This window comes from Ursus arctos, unplaced genomic scaffold (genome assembly GCF_023065955.2).
Source record: "Ursus arctos isolate Adak ecotype North America unplaced genomic scaffold, UrsArc2.0 scaffold_20, whole genome shotgun sequence".
NCBI classification, from domain to species: domain Eukaryota; kingdom Metazoa; phylum Chordata; class Mammalia; order Carnivora; family Ursidae; genus Ursus; species Ursus arctos.
This window is the reverse complement of record NW_026622875.1, coordinates 23,147,445-23,166,663: the sequence shown is the minus strand read 5'-3', so window position 1 is coordinate 23,166,663 and position 19,219 is coordinate 23,147,445. Positions and strand designations below refer to the sequence as shown.

The window sequence follows — 19,219 nt, the reverse complement described above, 5'->3', positions numbered from 1 at the left end:
GTAGGGGACCTCAACACTCCACTATCAGAAATAGACAGAACACCCTGGCAAAGTCTAAGCAAAGAATCAAAGGCTTTGAATGCCATACTCGACGAGTTGGACCTCATAGATATATATAGAACACTACACCCCAGAACCAAAGAATACTCATTCTATTCTAATGCCCATGGAACATTCTCAAGAATAGACCATGTTCTGGGACACAAAACAGGTCTCAACGGATACCAAAAGATTGAAACTATCCCCTGCATATTCTCAGACCACAATGCTCTGAAATTGGAACTCAACCACAAGGAAAAATTTGGAAGACACTCAAACACTTGGAGACTAAGAACTATCCTGCTCAGGAATGATTCGATAAACCAGGAAATCAAAAATCAAATTAAACAACTTATGGAGACCAATGAGAATGAAAATACAACAGTCCAAAACCTATGGGATACTGCAAAGGCAGTCCTAAGGGGGAAATACATAGCCATCCAAGCCTCACTCGAAAGAAGAGAAAAATCTAAAATGCAGTTTTTATATTCTCACCTCAAGAAGCTGGAACAGCAACAGAGGGACAGGCCTAATCCACGCACGAGGAAGCAGTTGACCAAAATTAGAGCTGAAATCAATCAAGCAGAAACCAGAAGTACAGTAGAGCAGATCAACAGGACTAGAAGCTGGTTCTTGGAGAGAATCAATAAAATTGACAGACCACTGGCAAGACTTATCCAAAAGAAAAGAGAAAGGACCCAGATTATTAAAATTATGAATGAAAAAGGAGAGGTCATGACGAACACCATTGAAATTGGAAGGATTATTAGAAATTTTTATCAACAGCTATATGCCAATAAACTAAGCAATCTGGAAGAGATGGAATCCTTCCTGGAAACCTATAAACTACCAAGATTGAAAAAGGAAGAAATTGATTTCTTAAACAGGCCAATTAATTATGAAGAAATTGAGTCAGTGATAAACAACCTTCCAAAGAACAAAACTCCAGGCCCAGATGGTTTTCCTGGGGAATTCTACCAAACATTCAAAGAAGAAATAATACCTATTCTCCTAAAGCTATTTCAAAAAATAGAAACAGAAGGAAAGCTACCAAACTCATTCTATGAGGCCAATATTACCTTGATCCCCAAACCAGGCAAAGACCCCCTCAAAAAGGAGAATTACAGACCGATTTCCCTAATGAATATGGACGCCAAAATCCTCAACAAGATACTTGCTAATAGAATCCAACAATACATTAAAAGGATTATCCATCACGATCAAGTGGGATTCATACCTGGGATGCAAGCGTGGTTCAGTATTCGCAAATCAATCAGCGTGATACATCATATCAACAAGAAAAGACTCAGGAACCATATGATCCTCTCAATCGATGCCGAAAAAGCATTTGACAAAATACAGCATCCTTTCCTGATTAAAACCCTTCAGAGTGTAGGAATAGAAGGTACATTTCTCAATCTCATAAAAGCCATCAATGAAAAGCCTACTGCAAATATTATTCTCAATGGGGAAAAGCTGGAAGCCTTTCCCTTAAGATCAGGAACTCGACAAGGATGCCCACTCTCGCCACTATTATTCAACATAGTACTAGAAGTCCTTGCAACAGCAATCAGACGACAAAAAGGGATCAAAGGTATTCAAATCGGCAAAGAAGAAGTCAAAATGTCACTTCACAGATGACATGATACTCTATATGGAAAACCCAAAAGAAGCCACTCCCAAACTATTAGAAGTTATAGAGCAATTCAGTAACATGGCGGGATACAAAATCAATGCTCAGAAATCAGTTGCATTTCTGTACACGAATAACGAGACTGAAGAAAGAGAAATTAGGGAATCCATCCCATTTACAATAGCACCAAAAACCATACGTTACCTTGGAATTAACTTAACCAGAGACGTAAAGGACCTATATTCTAGAAACTATAAATCACTCTTGAAAGACATTGAGGAAGACATAAAAAGATGGAAAGATATTCCATGCTCATGGATGGGAAGAATTAACATAGTTAAAATGTCCATGCTACCCAGAGCAATCTACACTTTCAATGCTATCCCGATCAAAATACCGAGGACATTTTTCAAAGAACTGGAACAAACAGTCCTAAAATTTGTATGGAAACAGAAAAGGCCCCGAATCTCCAAGGAACTGTTGAAAAGGAAAAACAAAGCTGGGGGCATCACAATGCCGGATTTCGAGCTGTACTACAAAGCTGTGACCACAAAGACAGCATGGTACTGGCACAAAAACAGACACATAGACCAATGGAACAGAATAGAGAGCCCAGAAATGGACCCTCGGCTCTTTGGGCAACTAATATTTGATAAAGCAGGAAAAAACATCCGGTGGGAAAAAGACAGTCTCTTCAATAAATGGTGCTGGGAAAATTGGACAGCTACATGCAGAAGAATGAAACTTGACCACTATCTCACACCATATACAAAAATAAACTCCAAATGGATGAAAGACCTCGATGTGAGACAGGAATCCATCAAAATTCTAGAGGAGAACATAGGCAGCAACCTCTACGACATTGGCCAAAGCAACCTTTTTCATGACACATCCCCAAAGGCAAGAGAAACAAAAGATAAAATGAATTTATGGGACTTCATCAAGATTAAAAGTTTCTGCACAGCCAAGGAAACAGTCAGAAAAACTAAGAGGCAGCCCACAGAATGGGAGAATATATTTGCAAATGACACTACAGATAAAGGACTGGTATCCAAGATCTACAAAGAACTTCTCAAACTCAATACACGAGAAACAAATAAACAAATCAAAAAATGGGCAGAAGATATGAACAGACACTTTTCCAATGAAGACATACAAATGGCTAACAGACACATGAAAAAATGTTCAAAATCATTAGCCATCAAGGAAATTCAAATCAAAACCACACTGAGATACCACCTTACGCCAGTTAGAATGGCAAAAATAGACAAGGCAAGAGACAACAATTGGAGAGGATGTGGAGAAAGGGGTCCCTCCTACACTGTTGGTGGGAATGCAAGTTGGTACAGCCACTCTGGAAAACAGTGTGAAGGTCCCTTAAAAAGTTAAAAATTGAGCTACCCTATGATCCAGCCATTGGACTACTGGGTGTTTACCCCAAAGATACAGACGTAGTGAAGAGAAGGGCCATATGCACCCCAATGTTCATAGCAGCATTGTCCACAATAGCTAAATCGTGGAAGGAGTCGAGATGCCCTTCAACAGATGACTGGATTAAGAAGATGTGGTCTATATATACAATGGAATATTACTCAGCTATCAGAAAGAATGAATTCTCAACATTTGCTGCAACATGGACGGCACTGGAGGAGATAATGCTAAGTGAAATAAGTCAAGCAGAGAAAGACAACTATCATATGATTTCTCTCATCTATGGAACATAAGAACTAGGACGATCAGTAGGGGAAGAAAGGGATAAAGAAAGGGGGGGTAATCAGAAGGGGGAATGAAACATGAGAGACTATGGACTATGAGAAACAAACTGAGGGCTTCAGAGGGGAGAGGGGTGGGGGAATGGGATAGACCGGTGATGGGTAGTAAGGAGGGCACGTTATTGCATCGTGCACTGGGTGTTATACACAACTAATGAATTATCGAGCCTTACATCGGAAACCGGGGATGTACTGTATGGTGACTAACATAATATAATAAAAAATCATTTAAAAAAAAAAAAAGATTCTTTTAAGTTACCAGACCTCTCATTTATATTCTTTTTTAGAATTCCATTTTTTCCCTCTGTGTTTCATTTTAGATCATTTCCACTGTTCTATCTTTAAGTTCCCTAACCTTTTCTTCTGCAATATCTAATCTGTTAATCCTTTCTGGTGTATTTTTCATTCCACATATTATAGTTTTCATCTCTTAATACTTGTTTTGAGCCCTTTTTATAGTTTCCAGGTCTCTACTTCCGAGCATATGGCACATAATTATAGGAACTGTTTTAATGCCGTCTGCTAATTCTAACATCTGTGTGAGTTCTGTTTCAGTTTCAATTGATTGATTTTTCTCATTATGGGTATGAGTACAGACTTTAAATTTTTTGCCACAGAACACCAAATTGCCCTCCAAAAATGTTTCATCATTTATCCTATCACTACCAATAGATTAGTGTCCGTTTCCCTCCCTACCCTGTCACCAACAAATTTTGTCAGTCTTTAATCTTTGCCAATCGCATAGGCTAAAGCCGTTTGCTACTGTAAGAGATATTTATTAAGCACCGACTACAAACCTGGTGATGGATGGTGGCAATTCTGTGGTGTTTAAGCTGCCACCGTAGCTGCCTTCATGGTGCTTATAACCTTGTGTTGTTGACCATGTTTTCATTTGTATTTTCACTGATTATCAATGACATTGAGCATCTTTTCCCAAGTTTATTGGTCACTTATATTTCTCCTTTGATATACTGCTACTAGCCTTCACTGGATTGTTTGGATTTTTTATTCCTTTGTAAGAGCTATATACTTACTAAGGATAGATAACCACTTTCACCTTTTTTTTTTTTAAGATTTATTTATTTGAGAGAGTGTGCACACAAGAGAGGGGAGAGGCAGAGGGAGAGAATCTCAAGCAGACACCCCACTAGGCATAGAGCCCTACGTGGGCTTGATCCCACAACCCATGAGAACATGACCTGAGCCTAAATCAAGAGTCAGACGCTTAACCAACTGAACCACCCAGGCACCCCCTCCAACACTTTCATCTTTTAAATAAAAAAAAAAAATTTGTGGTACAAAGACATTTCCTTTAAAATAAAATAACATTTGCACATAATTTCTTTGAAGAAATTATCTGCATGTTACTCAAATACTTTTTTCTACATGAAAAATAAATAGGAATTGATTCTGGTTTAAAAACAATGCCCTTAAAGGCAAACATTTTTGAATACAAAAATAAAACATACATAGATGAATCCTTAAGGTATACATAAATATGTAAATACTTTCATATATATCTGACATCAACATATAAATGACTTACATTTTTAGAAATAATTACACAGATTCCAAATGCCATTTTACTCTCTTAACAATGAAATGAAAAGTCAAAGAGATGGAACATCTTTAGATTAAATATTCCTGGCTGATTAAATATTTCTGGCAAAGCCATGCCATCTGTATTGGAAATACCCTATACGCAAGATTGTTAATTTGTAATTGTCTAAGATCTATTTGAAGGAGAAAATGTCAAAATTCCCATTATAGCATGTTTGCTTACCCACTGAAGAGCAGCAAGAGCTCTCACGCACATGCACAGGAGCAGCGAGGCACATGCTACCCATTCATCTGGCTGGGCGGGTAAATGCTGCTTGGGAGCATCAGGAAGAATGCCCTGCGACACAGTTTCTAAAAAGTGCCCAATATCTTTTTAGCCTTCATGGGCAGCATGAAGTGCCAGGGTATGGTGGACCCCAAGTTTATGGCCAGGGATATGACTTGTCCACACGTCACAGGGCTAAGGGGTGTTAGCTCTCTGAGTATGATGGAGGAACGTATGCCACCAGTTATGCTGTGAATTCATAAACTGAGCAGTTTTAATAAACAGCCAGCCAGCAGAACCCCACGAGGCCCAATCCATCAGTTTGTCCATTGGGCCTGGCACCCCTGACTGACCTGTTTGATGTAGGTGGTCTCTGGCCACCTCAAACAAGCGCAGGTGCATGTTGGTGATGGGATTGAAGGAGCCACAGGCCAGGAGCACCACTGGGATTCGGCTCTTCATCTTGTCAGGCACATCCACACCCGCGGCAGCGGCCACCCTGCCTTCGTGGGGACAAAAACTGATGTTAGAGAGCTGGCAGCAGACAACTGTCCAGATCAGGGTCCCTAAAGCATACAGAGGCTATTACTTCTCATGTACGAGGTGACTGAGGGGCGGTAATAACAACATTTATAGAGGGTTTACCATGGGCCAGGACCTATGCTCAACACTATGTCACAGTATCTCCCTTGTCTCCCCAAATCCTTTCCACAACCCTGGGTGGTCACTGGTCCAGCTCAGGGACCTTAGAAGCTGCAGGACTGGAACCCAGACAGCCTGACTGTACACACCATGTTCTTCTAAGCTCTATACCCTCCCTGGGCTCTGCTGGGTTACCTTGAAATCATGAGGAGGTATGTAAGACTCCCCCATGTCATCTCTACTTCTATATCCCCGACCCATAGAAACTATGAGATAATAAATGTGTATTATTTTAACCTGCTAAATTTTGAGTTAATTTGTTAAGCAGCAAGAGGTAACTAATACAGTGACCAGCAGGAAAAATGCATTCGCTTCCTTCCTTTCATTCTTGCTATGGTGGCTTTGGCTGTAATTCTGCAGTTGCAGGGGTAACATGGAAAAGTTCTCAGTCACTGGAACCTGCAAGGAAATCTTTGTATCGAAGGAAACTACTGTAATCTGGCCTTTGTTGTCTGCTTCTCCAGATCCAATGCAGGTGACGACTTTTAAACTTTTTGTCACGCAAGAAACACACACCCTCTATTTGTTGTGGCCAAACACTGCAAATGCTGGGACATCCAGCCACTGCCTGCCTCAAACTTTAGCAACGGTGGAGTACCTGTCAGTGGTTTCTCTGTGAGCTCCTCACGGCTTCCTGCTTCAAGCTTTTGTACATGTTATTTCAGTTTCCTCCAACTGGAATACCCCCAGCACGCCCCAATCTGTTAAGATTCAACTCAAATAATGATCACATTATTTGTGACTTCAATCACTATTTCTTGACTGCCTGCTAGGTGCCTGTATCAGTTAGGGATGCCTTTGGCTACAAGTCCCAGAAGCCTAAAACTTTAGCGGCTTAAACACACAGAGGTTATTTGTTTCTCGCGTGACAAGAAGTCTAAGCAGGCAGCTGCCATTAGGTCACTGGCTCAACAAGGACCTGCAATTCTCTCAGCTTTCCCCTCATGGTCACAAGATTGCTGCTGTGCCTACAGCCATCATGAATATGATCAAGGCAAGAAGGAGCAAAGAGCTTGTCCCTCTTAATCAAAAACAGAAGAGCTTTTTCAGAACCACCCTGTAGATTCTGCTTCTTACTGGCCAGAACTACATCACATGGCCCCTCTAGCCGCCAGAGAGGCTGGAAAAGCAAGTATTTAGCTGTACAGCCGCGCCAGTGGGAAGCAGCAAGGAAAAGGGAAGTGGAAACAGGACTGGCTAATGCCCAGCGTCCGCCACAGAGTTGGGGCTACAACTGCCATGGAGCTGGCTGCTGAGATGGTTTTTCTGACAGCTAGCTTGGGTCAGCTGATCTCTGACCTTCCTTCAGTAAACTACAGACCACACTGTATTGGAAAAACCTGCCCCTGTGCCTTTCCCGCCCACCAGACAATAAGCCCATTAAGAACAGAGGTGGTGTTTCCCTCATGTCTGGCTCCCAGCTTCAAGCACAGTGCCCGGCTCAGTGAAGACTGAGAACGGTGGCAGCTAGCCGCACGGGGGACCTGTGGCCTGGCAGGGGGAAGGCCTAATGCACCTCCTAATTCAGAGAAGTTGTTCTGGATGTATTCCGAGGTATAGCATGCGGATTAAAAAAAAAAAAAAAACAAAAACCAAACCTCTCAACCTAGGAGGGCTGTGATTTTTTCGAGTTTCCTTTAAGGCAGCAGGAACACCCCCACTGTGGGAGAAGAAAGCGGTCTGCAAGCTACTGCTGCTAGCTTCTTCCCGGAGAGGTCGGCTGGTTTAATGAGATATTATTTGCAGAGTGTGCTTAGCTATTCACAAGAGCAGCCTTGTGATGAGTGTATCTGAAGAGGCTGTTGTTCACAACTATTATGAAGCCTTTCAAAGTTCTATTTCGTTTTGACAAAATATAATTTCTTAGAGCCGTTAAAACATGTAACCGCAGCATCTCAGGTAACCTGGGGTTTTCTTTTTTTCAAAAGTCCCCAGAAACTGTAAATTAGATCATTTGTTTGAACGGTGGCATCAACAGCAATGAAGTGTGATGTTGGGGAGAAGAATAAATGCCTTCACTTGTCTGTCTGTCTTTTCTTTCCCTGCCAGCAGCCCACCGAGCCACACTGCTCGAGTGATGAGCCTGTCGGAGCCGCGGCTGGGGCGGGGAGAGGCGGTGAGGGCACGTTGCCAGGCTCAGGAACGAGGCGGGTGCTCCTGCCCCACTTGTATATGCTAACTTGCCTCCACTGAACACCCTCCCAAGCCCAAACCCAGAGAAATACAATGACAGCATTAGAACGGACTCACTCCAGGGGCCACCAGAATAAACCAGGCTCTGATTTGGGTGCAGGTCTCATCAGACACGAGGGCAGATGCATGCCATAAAAGTGACTCGTCTGCCCTGCCATCTAGTAATATCGAGTGAGACGAAGCAAGTGCGGGAGACTCTGGCTGTTGGGAAAGACTTCTCATCAACAAGCATTTAATGGGGGGCCACAGAGTGAGCAATAATTGCTGCTGAAGGACTTAAGTTGAGGAGGCATACGCGGCCTTCTTGGAATTTATCACTAACCTGGAGAGACAAGGAGAACAGAAACCACCTGTGGCCCCAGCCCCTCTCCAGATACAGACCAGCTCCCTCTTCACAGCCACCCCGACCGCATGTCACCCCGCTCTTCCAAGGCAGCGCGCTGCCCCCCTTCTCCTCGCTTCCGCCAACACTGTTCTGGCTACCTGAAACACCCTCCTCACCCCTGCCTTCAAGGCTTTCTCCTTGGAGTGTCTACCCAATGCCCCCTCCCCCACCGAGCTACACGTACCGGGTACCTGTTTTATCACTTTCTCCTTCCAGCCGCCACAGAGCTGCCACTGCTTCGTTCCCATGTTGCTCTTCCCCAAGCAGAAGGTGAACTCCTACGGGGCCGTTTCTCATTCATGTTGTTCCCCACACTGTGCCTAGCACACGGGTGCTCAGGCAGTGTGGAGAACGAACAAGAGAATGAGTGACGGTCTCCAGCCGAACGTCGTCCTTTTCAGACGGCTACCTCATCTCAGATATAAACTGACCTTTCTGGCTTCCAAGGGGCACTTCAGACCCCTTGCCAAGAGCCCATTCCACTTCAGACTGAAATCAAACAAGACATTCCTGCCCACTGCGCCATCGTCCATGGCGGGATCCCATCAGCAGGGACACACGCCGACTCCCTGCCCACTGACACCAAGGGCATCCCTCTGCTCTGAAGGGCTGGAGGTTACCAGCTGCTGCTTTGACAGGCAGAAGCTCTGCAGATGTGATTACATTCAGGATCTTGACATGGGGAGGTTAGCCTGCATTATCCAGGTGGACCCAGTTTTATCACGAGGGTCCTAATAAGGAGGAGGAAGGGGGGGGTCAGATACCAAAAGATGGAAGGGTCCAAGTGACCATCAGGAGGGAAGATGCTATGCTGCTGACTTGGAAAGAGGATGGGGACGTCAACCAAGCAGTGCACGTGGCCTCCAGGAGCTGGAATTAGCAAAAGAAAACAGATTCTCCCCTAGAGCCTTCAGAGGGAGTGCGGCCCTGCTGACACCTTGGTTTCAGACTTCTGACTTTTAGAATGTAAGAAAATAAAATTGTGTTGTTTTCAACTAATAATCATGGCAATTTGTCACAGCAGCCATAGGAAATGAATACACTCACCTACGTGGGGGCGGGGGGCAGGCTCTCTACAGCGACCTCAGGGCAGGGAAGGTGAAGGAACTGAGCCAATGAAGGGTGTGTCGAGCAGAGGGACCAGCGGGGCAAAGGCCCAGCAATCACCCCCACGGTGGGTGATGGACTAAAAGCACATCGATGTCGCCGTGTCTGGGTGACTCAGGATCCAGGCTGCAGAGGGTGTAAGGATCCTGCAGGCCCCTAGGGGGTCTCCGGAGACTTGATTTTATTCCATGGGCAATGAAGAACCTCTGAAGCATTTTAAACGGGGGTGTGACTTACTCCTATTTGTTTCAGAAATAGCTCTCAAGTGTTCCCGGGAGAGTGCATCAGGAAGGTCCAAGGCGGCTACTGCCAGGACCCCGCTGCCTGGGGAAGGCAGGCATTTCCCCAGCTTCCCCGAGGATGGCCTTTCCTGCTGCCTACATTTCACTTCAATCACCGGGTAATGTGATGCTGGCCAATGCCCCGCGTGCACCAAATTCTAACTAAGTGTGCACCCTTCGGCCCATTTGTCACAGGCCGTCGCAGAGACACAGAAAGGAAAGGCGAGCCAGGAAGGTTAAGTGCCGTCACTGCAGATGTAATGTGCTAACGCTCATCGCTTGGGAGGCAGTCAATTTACCTTTCCCTGCGGTGAGCGCCTCTAACAGGACCTGGCCCGGGAAAGTGGCTGAAAACATCCCTGTTTATTATAGACATAAAGCAGATGGCTTCAGGCAGAATGGAAATGGATTCTACAAACATCTTTCATTACACAGACCTCTTGACCGGACTCCTCATCTTAAAGAAAACAAGAGATGCGGTCTGTATTTCTGGGGTTGACGAACAAATTTTCAGGACCTAGGGAAATCATTTCCATCTGCACGACTATGTCAACTTCTCCAGGGCAATCAACCTTCACGCGAACTCTGGGCACTTTTTCTTTCCAACTCTGTTGGATTCACCGCTGTTGCTATGGGCACACGGTGCCGCTAGGAACAAAAGCAGAGCGAGCCTTCTGTCAGTGTGGGGGTCCTCCGCCAGCCACCTCTCCACGGAACACACACGCCAATTAAGCACTCATCCTAATGATGAGGCTCCCAGGAAAGCAGGCAGCCTGGCTCTTCAGTTTTGAGAACTTTGAAAAGATCTGAAGGAGGCATGAGGCATGGAATGAGGTCTCTCTCGCAGCCCCACGCTCAGGAGTTGGGACCATTTCAATGGGTGCAGGAAGATGGAAGGGGGTCACAGCTACTGGGTTTGCTGAGTGAAAGGCTAGGCGTTGTGCTACAACTTTACACACATCAGTGCTGATTCTTTAAACCTGCCTGGAAGGAAAGGGTCTGCGCCTGCATTCTGGTCAAGAGCCCAACCAACCTCTCTGAGCCTCAGCAAGCCACAAGGAAGATGGAGATAAATCACACACCTCCTAGGAGCTGACCCACCTAGCACGGTTCTTGGCCCATAGGGGGTTCTCCAGAAATATTAGCTCCTCTTTCCTTTCATATGTTTAAAGCAGAACTCACCATCCCCACCGCCACCTCCACCTGCTTGTTCGCCATTTCTGCAGTCACCCAGGATCAAAACCTGACAGCCCTGAGGGCCACATCAGCACCCACCTGCCTGTTAGATGACTCCTTCAGACCAGCCTGGCCTGGGAGATGGTCCCACAGAAGAGCGCTCCCGAAGGAGGCCACCCCCACACGCCACTGCTCTAGTCTTCCACCTAGCTCCAACCGTAACGACTCGGCTCTGAGCATCACCTGTCCCTGGGGTTAAGACCTGACCGTGAGAAACAGGTAGTGTAATGTCATGCTGGTAGAAATAACATCTGTTGCTGAATAAATACGCTCAGATCACAGCTGACTGGAGACCTTGGAACAAAGAAGGCAGAAGAGGCGGGGAGACGATGAGAAGTGCCTGGCATCCCCTGTGAGGGGTGTCAAACAGCACATAATTAAAATCACAACCTACCAGCAACTGTGCTAGTGCCTTAGAGGCACAGGGCTAAATATAACCTGGCCCCTGTGCTGTGGGAGGTTATAGCCGGGCAGGAAGAACAAACCATTAAGACCCCAGGTGGGACAGAGCTGCTGGGAACCTCCCAATGTCCACTTCTGGCTTTCTGTTTCGTAACAGAGACGCTGTCTCTCGCTGGCAGGTTATATTCTACATTCCCCAGTCTCTGCAGCAGGGGAAGGCCATCCACGTGCCTAAGGTAAGGCCAAAGATCTAGGAACGGAAGTGCTGTGCAATACTTTCAGAACCTTCTTGAAATGGGAAAGGCCTGCCCTTCTCTTCTGCATCCCTGCTGTCTAGAATGTGATGGCTGGAGTATGGCAGCTATACTGGACCAACTGCCAGTCTGACAGAGAATAAGCCAAGAGAAAGTCAGGACTTAATGACCCTGAAGCTGCCATACCAGCCCCAGACCACCTACCTTCAGGCTTCTTTTTCCTGGGGGAGAAATAATCTTCTAAGTCACCATTGTTTTCTATTTTTCTGTTATATGCAGTTAAACCTCATTCTGATACACTGATACCTAATGAATGTTTATTGAACAGTGTATAAAGAAATGAAAAGGTGTGTAAATTTTTAGAAGTTTCTACTGCCCCAGTTAAACTATTTTATATGCGGAAACTCAAATGGATATTGTTTGAAAGGGGAAATACACCTAAGGAAAAAAAAATCTATCATAACTTAATTTTTTATATATGAATTTTTCATGGGAGGAAAAATCCTTACTCAGGACTCTAGAAGGCTGAAATGTGTAGCACTGAATCTGCTTTTCTGTAGATCACAAAAACCAGACTCTGTCCTATCTCCTTCCCCCCAAAACAGATTCATTACGGTGTGCTGTTGCACTCGGCTTCGAGTGGGCATTTGCCATATGGCTTGGCAGTTTAATGGTTTTCTGATACTTGACAAAAATGAAGCACAATCATTTTGCAAGGAGTTTGCGTTCCTAGATGGGTCTTTTCCAAATAACAGCTGTGCCTCAAAATTGAGTTACTCAAATTGCAATTTGTGGACACAATACTCAAACATTTACAAGTGAGCAAAACCTCAAATCACTTGGGCTATTTCCAGGCTTCAGAGTTTATGAAGTTTTTAGCAATGTTATGAGTGTGCAGCTGTCAACAAACTCAAGCCAAAGTCTCCCAACCACCAGACCCGGCAGGCAGTAGAGATGTCCTACTTAGCAGCAGGACGTGTGCAGCCAACCCCAAACCCTCGGGAGAGAAAGAACACAAGGGAAAAAGCCCGCAGACCAAATCCCTACACCTCTCTCTCTCCTCTCTCCCACACTGGACAGATGACACCAAATCTACAGCTCCAGCCTTGACCTTGCTTATGGGTGGGTGCAGGGATGTCCACCTGGCACTGGCTTCCTAACAAGCCACATAAACATGGATTCAAAGCCGACTAAAGACTTCCAAACTGAGTGACCTTATCAGTCAGGAGAGTCCAGACGAGGTATATTAACAATCCCCAAATCTCAGGAGCTTAAAATAAAGGTTTGTTTCATATTCCTACTACATGCCCATTCCATGCCGGTTGGGGCTCTGTCCTGTACCATCTTTTCCCCTCAATCTGGGACTCAAGCCAATAGAGCAGTCACTACCTGGAATATGGTCAGGCTGTAGCAAAGGGAAACAAAAAGGGCTCCAGAAGGTCCCTCATCAGCAACTGTATTATATGGTTGGCTCACACTGGCATGTGTCACTTACAACAAGCCCACCCAACTTCAGCGAGTTAGAAAATACAACCTCACTCTAGTTCTCCACCTTCAGGACACAGAAATATTTGGTGAACAGCCTTGTGCCTACTACAGTCAAGCAACCACTCGAGCCTCAGTGACCCATCTGGAAAATGGAGATAATTACACCTCCTCAGATTGTTATAAGGGTTATAAAGGTTAATAGACCCACGCCTGGCCCAAAGGAGGGTCTCCAGAAATATCAGCTTTTCCTTGCCTTCAAAACAGAAATCTCCATCTCCCACACCTTCTTCCAGCTGCCCAAACCCCTTGTCTGAAAAAAGATTCCACGTTTTTCTAGTCACTTTCAATCAAAACATGCCAGTTAGCTATGACATCTCTTCATCCTTCATCATGTCCTCCCAATACATTGAACCTCCAAGTACGGCCAATATTCCCCACATGAGGTTTTCACTTTCCATCACTACTGGGACGCACCCCACTATCAGATTTTATTATCTTCTTGTATAAGTTTGGATTTTTAAAAATTGCAGACAAGAGAAATGAGCTCTTGTAATCCTAGTTCCCCTCCCCACCAAAGGCAAAGCAGTAAAGGCGCATGGAATCATTGGAAGGCCTCCAGGCCATCACACAGAGTAAAGGAAGAGCTGAACATGAGATCTCAGGGTGGACAAGGGACAGGGCAGTGCCACGGTCTCAGTCTGGACAGAGTCCCATGGTACAGACATGGTCAGTGGGGGCTCACACCAATGCACAATGTTGTTCCCAGAGAGGGGCTGCTGATGTGAGCTGGACAGAACCTATCCCACCCTCACTGACAGCTTCCACACTTGGTGAGAGAAACTCTGGAATCCTCCCCCCCCACCACTTTGGCCCCAATCTAATCTTTTCTCAATATGCTAAACAGATTAAAGTCCTGAAGTTTGGGTTAAGTCACTGAAACTACTGTGTCTACCATGCACCAAGCACTGTTTAAAACCTGGACCTTTATGCCAAGCTAGTGATAAAATCTTCAGCAATTTGTTCCCCACTGACATTTCGTTGCTCAGCCATGTCCTTCATCTGGCATTAGAACTTCGGAGATTTCAGCCCCACTCCGCCTCTCCTAATTGTCTCCTGACCTCCCTCTCTAGCCTCCACATGTGCTCCTTGTCCTCCCCAAGCTGAGACCACCTGCTGTTACTGCTTCTTAGGCTTCTGTTCATGCCCCTTCCTAGAGCTAGGTGGTCTCTTTCATGCTAGCTCTCCCTCAGAGCTCCCCCCAGTAGCCCACCTAGAAGTCACTGTTCCATCCTCTGACCTCTTAAAGGTGATAATCTGTCTATATTATTGAGTCCCTACGCTTTTCTTGCGTAACAGATTATAAATCCTGAGGGCAGGGATCCCACGGGGTCTAACACAGAGTGGAACACAAATAAGGAATATTCACCTTATTCGCTGCGGGACAAGGTAAAAGTGAAAAGTAGATCGAAATGAGAGCCAGAGAGCACTGGTCACCCCCTGGCATGGTCTAGGCCGAAGCACCTCCATTCTCACTTCCAATACCCATCACTTCTTGGCTTTTCCTGTTTGCTTTAACAGATGCAAATTTCTGTCTCCCTCTCTGGGGCATCAGCTCCCTCTGGACTTGAATTTTGCTCTCACCCCATCAACTGTGTCTGCTGCCTTGGCTGGGCTGCACCTAGGATCCTGATTTGCACCCTAGATGCATCACTTGATTCCTCTGTCCATTCCCTGCCTCTGCTGAATCCAGGATACATGTCCAGGGCCCTGCTCCAGTCCAGCAGTGGGCAATGAGCCACAGGGACTGTTGGGAAAAGCAGTCCCACACCCTCTACAGACCTGGGAGATTCCCTGTCTGGCAGAAAAAATGCAGAGCTGTCCATAATGATGGCAGGGGATGGCACCATGGCCCTTCTATGCTCAAGAACAAAACTGGCAGCCATTGGGCTCTTCTCTCTCCCTTACCTTGATAGCCTGTCAGTTCCACCTTTGCAGTATCTTTATTACCCGTCCGTCTCAAACTCTGCAGTCCCTGCCTTGGATTTGGGCTCATTATTTCCCAGTTGGACCCGAGTGAACTCTTAACCTGTCCCCAGTGTCACCTCGCCGGCCCATCTCTGCTCAGCTGCCCAAGGGATCTTGGGCAGGGATCTTTTAGCACGTACATGGTCCCGTTTCCACAGTCACCCAACTGCATTGTGGGTAATGAAACCCCTCAGTGTGGCATCCATGAGCCTTACAGCTGACCATGGCCTGTCTCATCAGTCTCATCACTTACCTTCCACCCCTCCTCCCGGTCTGCTCCATCTAACTGCTTTCCATTCCATCCTAAGTCCCCTTGGATGGAATTTTAGAACGAGCCCTAAAATCAAATACAAAAACTCTAACAAAGAACGCAACTTGGTTAGCTTGCTTGTTCATTCAGTAAAAAACAAAATAAGCTGCCACCACCATCAAATTCGAAAGGGCAATAGGAGCTGACAGGAAGATCCCCAAATGCCTGGAAAGGTGGGAAGCTGGCCAGGCTCTCCATGAAGGCAGAAGAGACCAGGGGAGGCCCAGTGAGCCACAGCAGGGGACACATAGGCAGGAGTCTTGCTGCTCAAGGACAGGCGTTCACTTGGGAATTTCACCGGGCAGAACACAACCAAGTCCACAACAATCCTTTCCCATTTCATGTAATAGAATTTCCTCCAGAAATTATAAGCCAAGCAGCTCATCTCCCTTCTTTATTGAGCTATAAGCAGACTGCCATAGCCATGAGCAGATTAACTGCAAATCTGGGCAGTGATCTATGAAATCAGAACAGAGCTGGGTTTGGGGATGTGATTAATTAAAATTTTTAACCAAGTTCATCCCACGTATATTTAATGTTATGCATAAGTGCTTTTGTGCTGGCTGGAAATTAGGACCAAAGAGTGGGCAGTTCATAGAAACACCTGCAGTCCCTGTGATTCTTAAACAGACAAAGCTTATTTTGTTTCTTCTCTCACTTACTGCTTCAGAATCCACTAGCAGGACTGGCAGATCATCCCCCGCCCGTGTCCCCCATTCAAGCCCCCGCATTTCTCCTGCACACAAGAATACGTACACTCAGACCGTGAAGGGCATAGGGCACTTCTTCCGGCCGTCAACTGAGGTTGTCTGTGCTTGCCATTGGGGGACCTCTGGAATGGAAAAGGCTTGGCACAAGCTCTGCAACCCTGAACAAGCCCTTCAGTCTTCTATAAAATTAGGATAACCAAGCTCATCCACAGAGGCCGTGAAGATGAATGAAAGAGACACCTCAGGACTACACCTCCTACACTGCGTTCAGAGGAGGGGGAACATTTCCATTAGGGATTCATACGTGCCAACCCTGTGTGAAGACACCACTGTCCATGCTAGACTCTACCTGTTCCTGCAAGAACAGGACAAATGAAGCCGCTACTTTTCTGAGCGCACCCACCCCTGCACAGCACAGAATCAGGACTTTCTGGCCAACTCAGGCCTGGGCTGGGGCAGCAGCAGAAGCCCACCAGGTCATACACAACACTCCAGCAGACCGGCATCCGGCTCCCTCCTACAAAGTCAGGATTTGTTGGTTTACTTTACTATATATGAATTAAAAAACCAGCAAAGAGGTTAATTTGCTTCTGTGATTTCTGAAAAAGTAAGGTATTTATGTGGTACACACTTTGGCTGATGTTTCTTTTTATAGGCTCCTGTGATCCATGGTGATCCATGAGTGTGCACACCACAGCATGGGGCTGCCCAGAGAGGCTGCCCAGCGAGGAGGGTCCTGGCCCCAGGGGAACAGGCAGACCCCAGGGCCTCAAGGTCAATGGACAGAGCTAGATCCAATCAAGCCAGAAGAACTAAAGAGCACTAGATGCCCAGAGGGAGGGGTGAAGCCAGATGCAGACATCTGGAGGTATCAACTTCAGAATTAAGACAGTGAAGCTTCATCCCACAGGCCTCTAACTCATGTGAATTCTCTTACATGTGCTGGCCTCACTAAATCAATAAAATAATAATTTAAGTGTAAAACAAAATATAGCCAAAATGAAATGATTTAAGCTCACTGTCTTCCATGAGCAGATGTTCCAGAGGGAATGTGATGTGGCAGCCTGCTGGCCCTTCCTGGCAACTCCCTTTTCTCCTTGCTAAGAAACCTGATTTGGGGGGCATCTGGGTGGCTCAGCAGGTAAGCCTCGGACTCCTGATTTCCGCTCAGGTCATGATCTCAGGGTGTTGAGATCAAGCCTTGGGTGGGACTCCGTGCTCAGCGGGGCGTCTGCTTCTCTCTCTCTCTCTGCCATTCCCCCCACTCACGCACACTCTCTAAAATACATAAATAAATCTTAAAAAAAAAAAAAAAAAAGAACAAAACAAAACCTGATTCTGTTCAGCTTCAGGGACAAGGGGCAGAGATCCCGACAGACGCCACAGCACTGCAGCCACTGCGGCTTGCCACTTCCTTCACCCGTGATTGGCCAAGCACGAGCACGTGAGCCAGTCCTAACCAATGAGATACAGCAGGAAGTGCCTGGAGGCCCACGGGAAAGATTTTGAAAGTCCAATGACAGCAGGTCCTTCTTCCGCCCGTTTCTGCCCTGGACGCCGTGGTATGGGGGTGTGACGCTTGGGGCTGCCACAGCCCTCCTGTGACCACGAGACCACGAAAGGAAGGCCTAGAGAACTGCAGCACTGAAGGGCAACCCAGAGACTTGGTCTCATTACGTCGCTGCAATAGCCTAGTACAGCCTCTCTCTAGACTTTATTATGTGAGCTGCTAAAATATCTTTATTGCCACAGCTACTGCTGGTCACTTATTCAGCTGCTTGTGTCCTCACATATCCAAACAGATACACCTCAGGAGGCTTCAGTTCTTGCCTTCCCCTCCCGGCGTGTGCACTTTTGTGCGATTCCAGTGTGTAAAGACAGGTACTTCTACATCACGTGGCCCCTGAAGTCAAGGCAGCTGCCTCACCTGGGCTGCAGTTGACCCGAAACTGCATTTGTGTTGGAAGACATCCCGCTCTGTAGGACCTGGGTTGGGACGGTATGTTGAACTCCAATGTAGAGCTGTACTAGGAATCTTGCAGTTATGAACAAACATGATTTTTGGTTGACACTGTGACCTCAGAACCTAACCTCAGGGGAAGCTGCCTCCCGGGCCTCTTTGCAGACCCCTCTCAACTGCATTCACCGTCCCCACGGCACCAACTACAGGGACCTTTCCAAGGGTGTCAGAATGCCTCTCTGTGTCAGATACCTCTCTGTATCTCATGGGACGTTTATTCCCTCAATGGCTCCTGAGGGGGGCTGCCTTTGGTGTAGCCTCCTCCCTCCTCTCCACAGGAAGGGACAGCTGTGCCTTCCCAGCTTCAGCGCGGGCTGCTTCCCTACCGTACCTGTGGTAGAGGTAGAGGAGAAGTCTGAACACACCCACAATGCCATCTGTTTTGTTCCTGCTGGTCTCTCTCCTAGAATGCCCTATCCATTTCTACTATTAAACTTCGTTCCCCCAACACTCAGCACACATTAGGCCAACCACAGAAGGTCTCCTTATCGTGATACTGACAAAAAACGACCCAATTAAAAAACAGGCAAAGGACTTCAAATAGCCATTTCTCCAAAGAAGATACACGAATGACCAATAAACACATGAAAAGATGCTCAACATCACTAATCACTAGGGAAATGCGAATCAAAACTACCATGAGATACCACCTCAGATATATTACGATGACTATTATTAAAAAATATAGAAAACAAGTGTTGGCGAGGATGTGGAGATACTGGAACTTTTGTGCACTGCTAGTGGGCATGCAAACTGGTACAGCCACTGTGGGAGACAGTATGGAGGTTCCTCCAAATATTAAAAATGGAACTACCCTTTGATCCAGCAATCCCACTT

The 19,219-nt window shown here is 46.2% G+C and overlaps 1 protein-coding gene across 3 annotated transcripts in view; it reads right to left on the bottom strand.

The window, feature by feature from the left end:
• The window catches only part of NMNAT3 (nicotinamide nucleotide adenylyltransferase 3), a 110,934-nt gene that overhangs the window by 57,918 nt on the left and 33,797 nt on the right, over positions 1-19,219 (bottom strand). For 2 of the 3 annotated variants that reach the window (XM_026497140.4, XM_026497141.4), the window contains exon 2: positions 5,623-5,772. In XM_026497140.4, the coding sequence (XP_026352925.2) occupies positions 5,623-5,731 (109 nt within the window). In that variant the 5' untranslated portion in view covers positions 5,732-5,772. The remainder of the gene's footprint in view (positions 1-5,622; positions 5,773-19,219) is intronic. The other variant, XM_057315918.1, reaches the window with a different exon arrangement.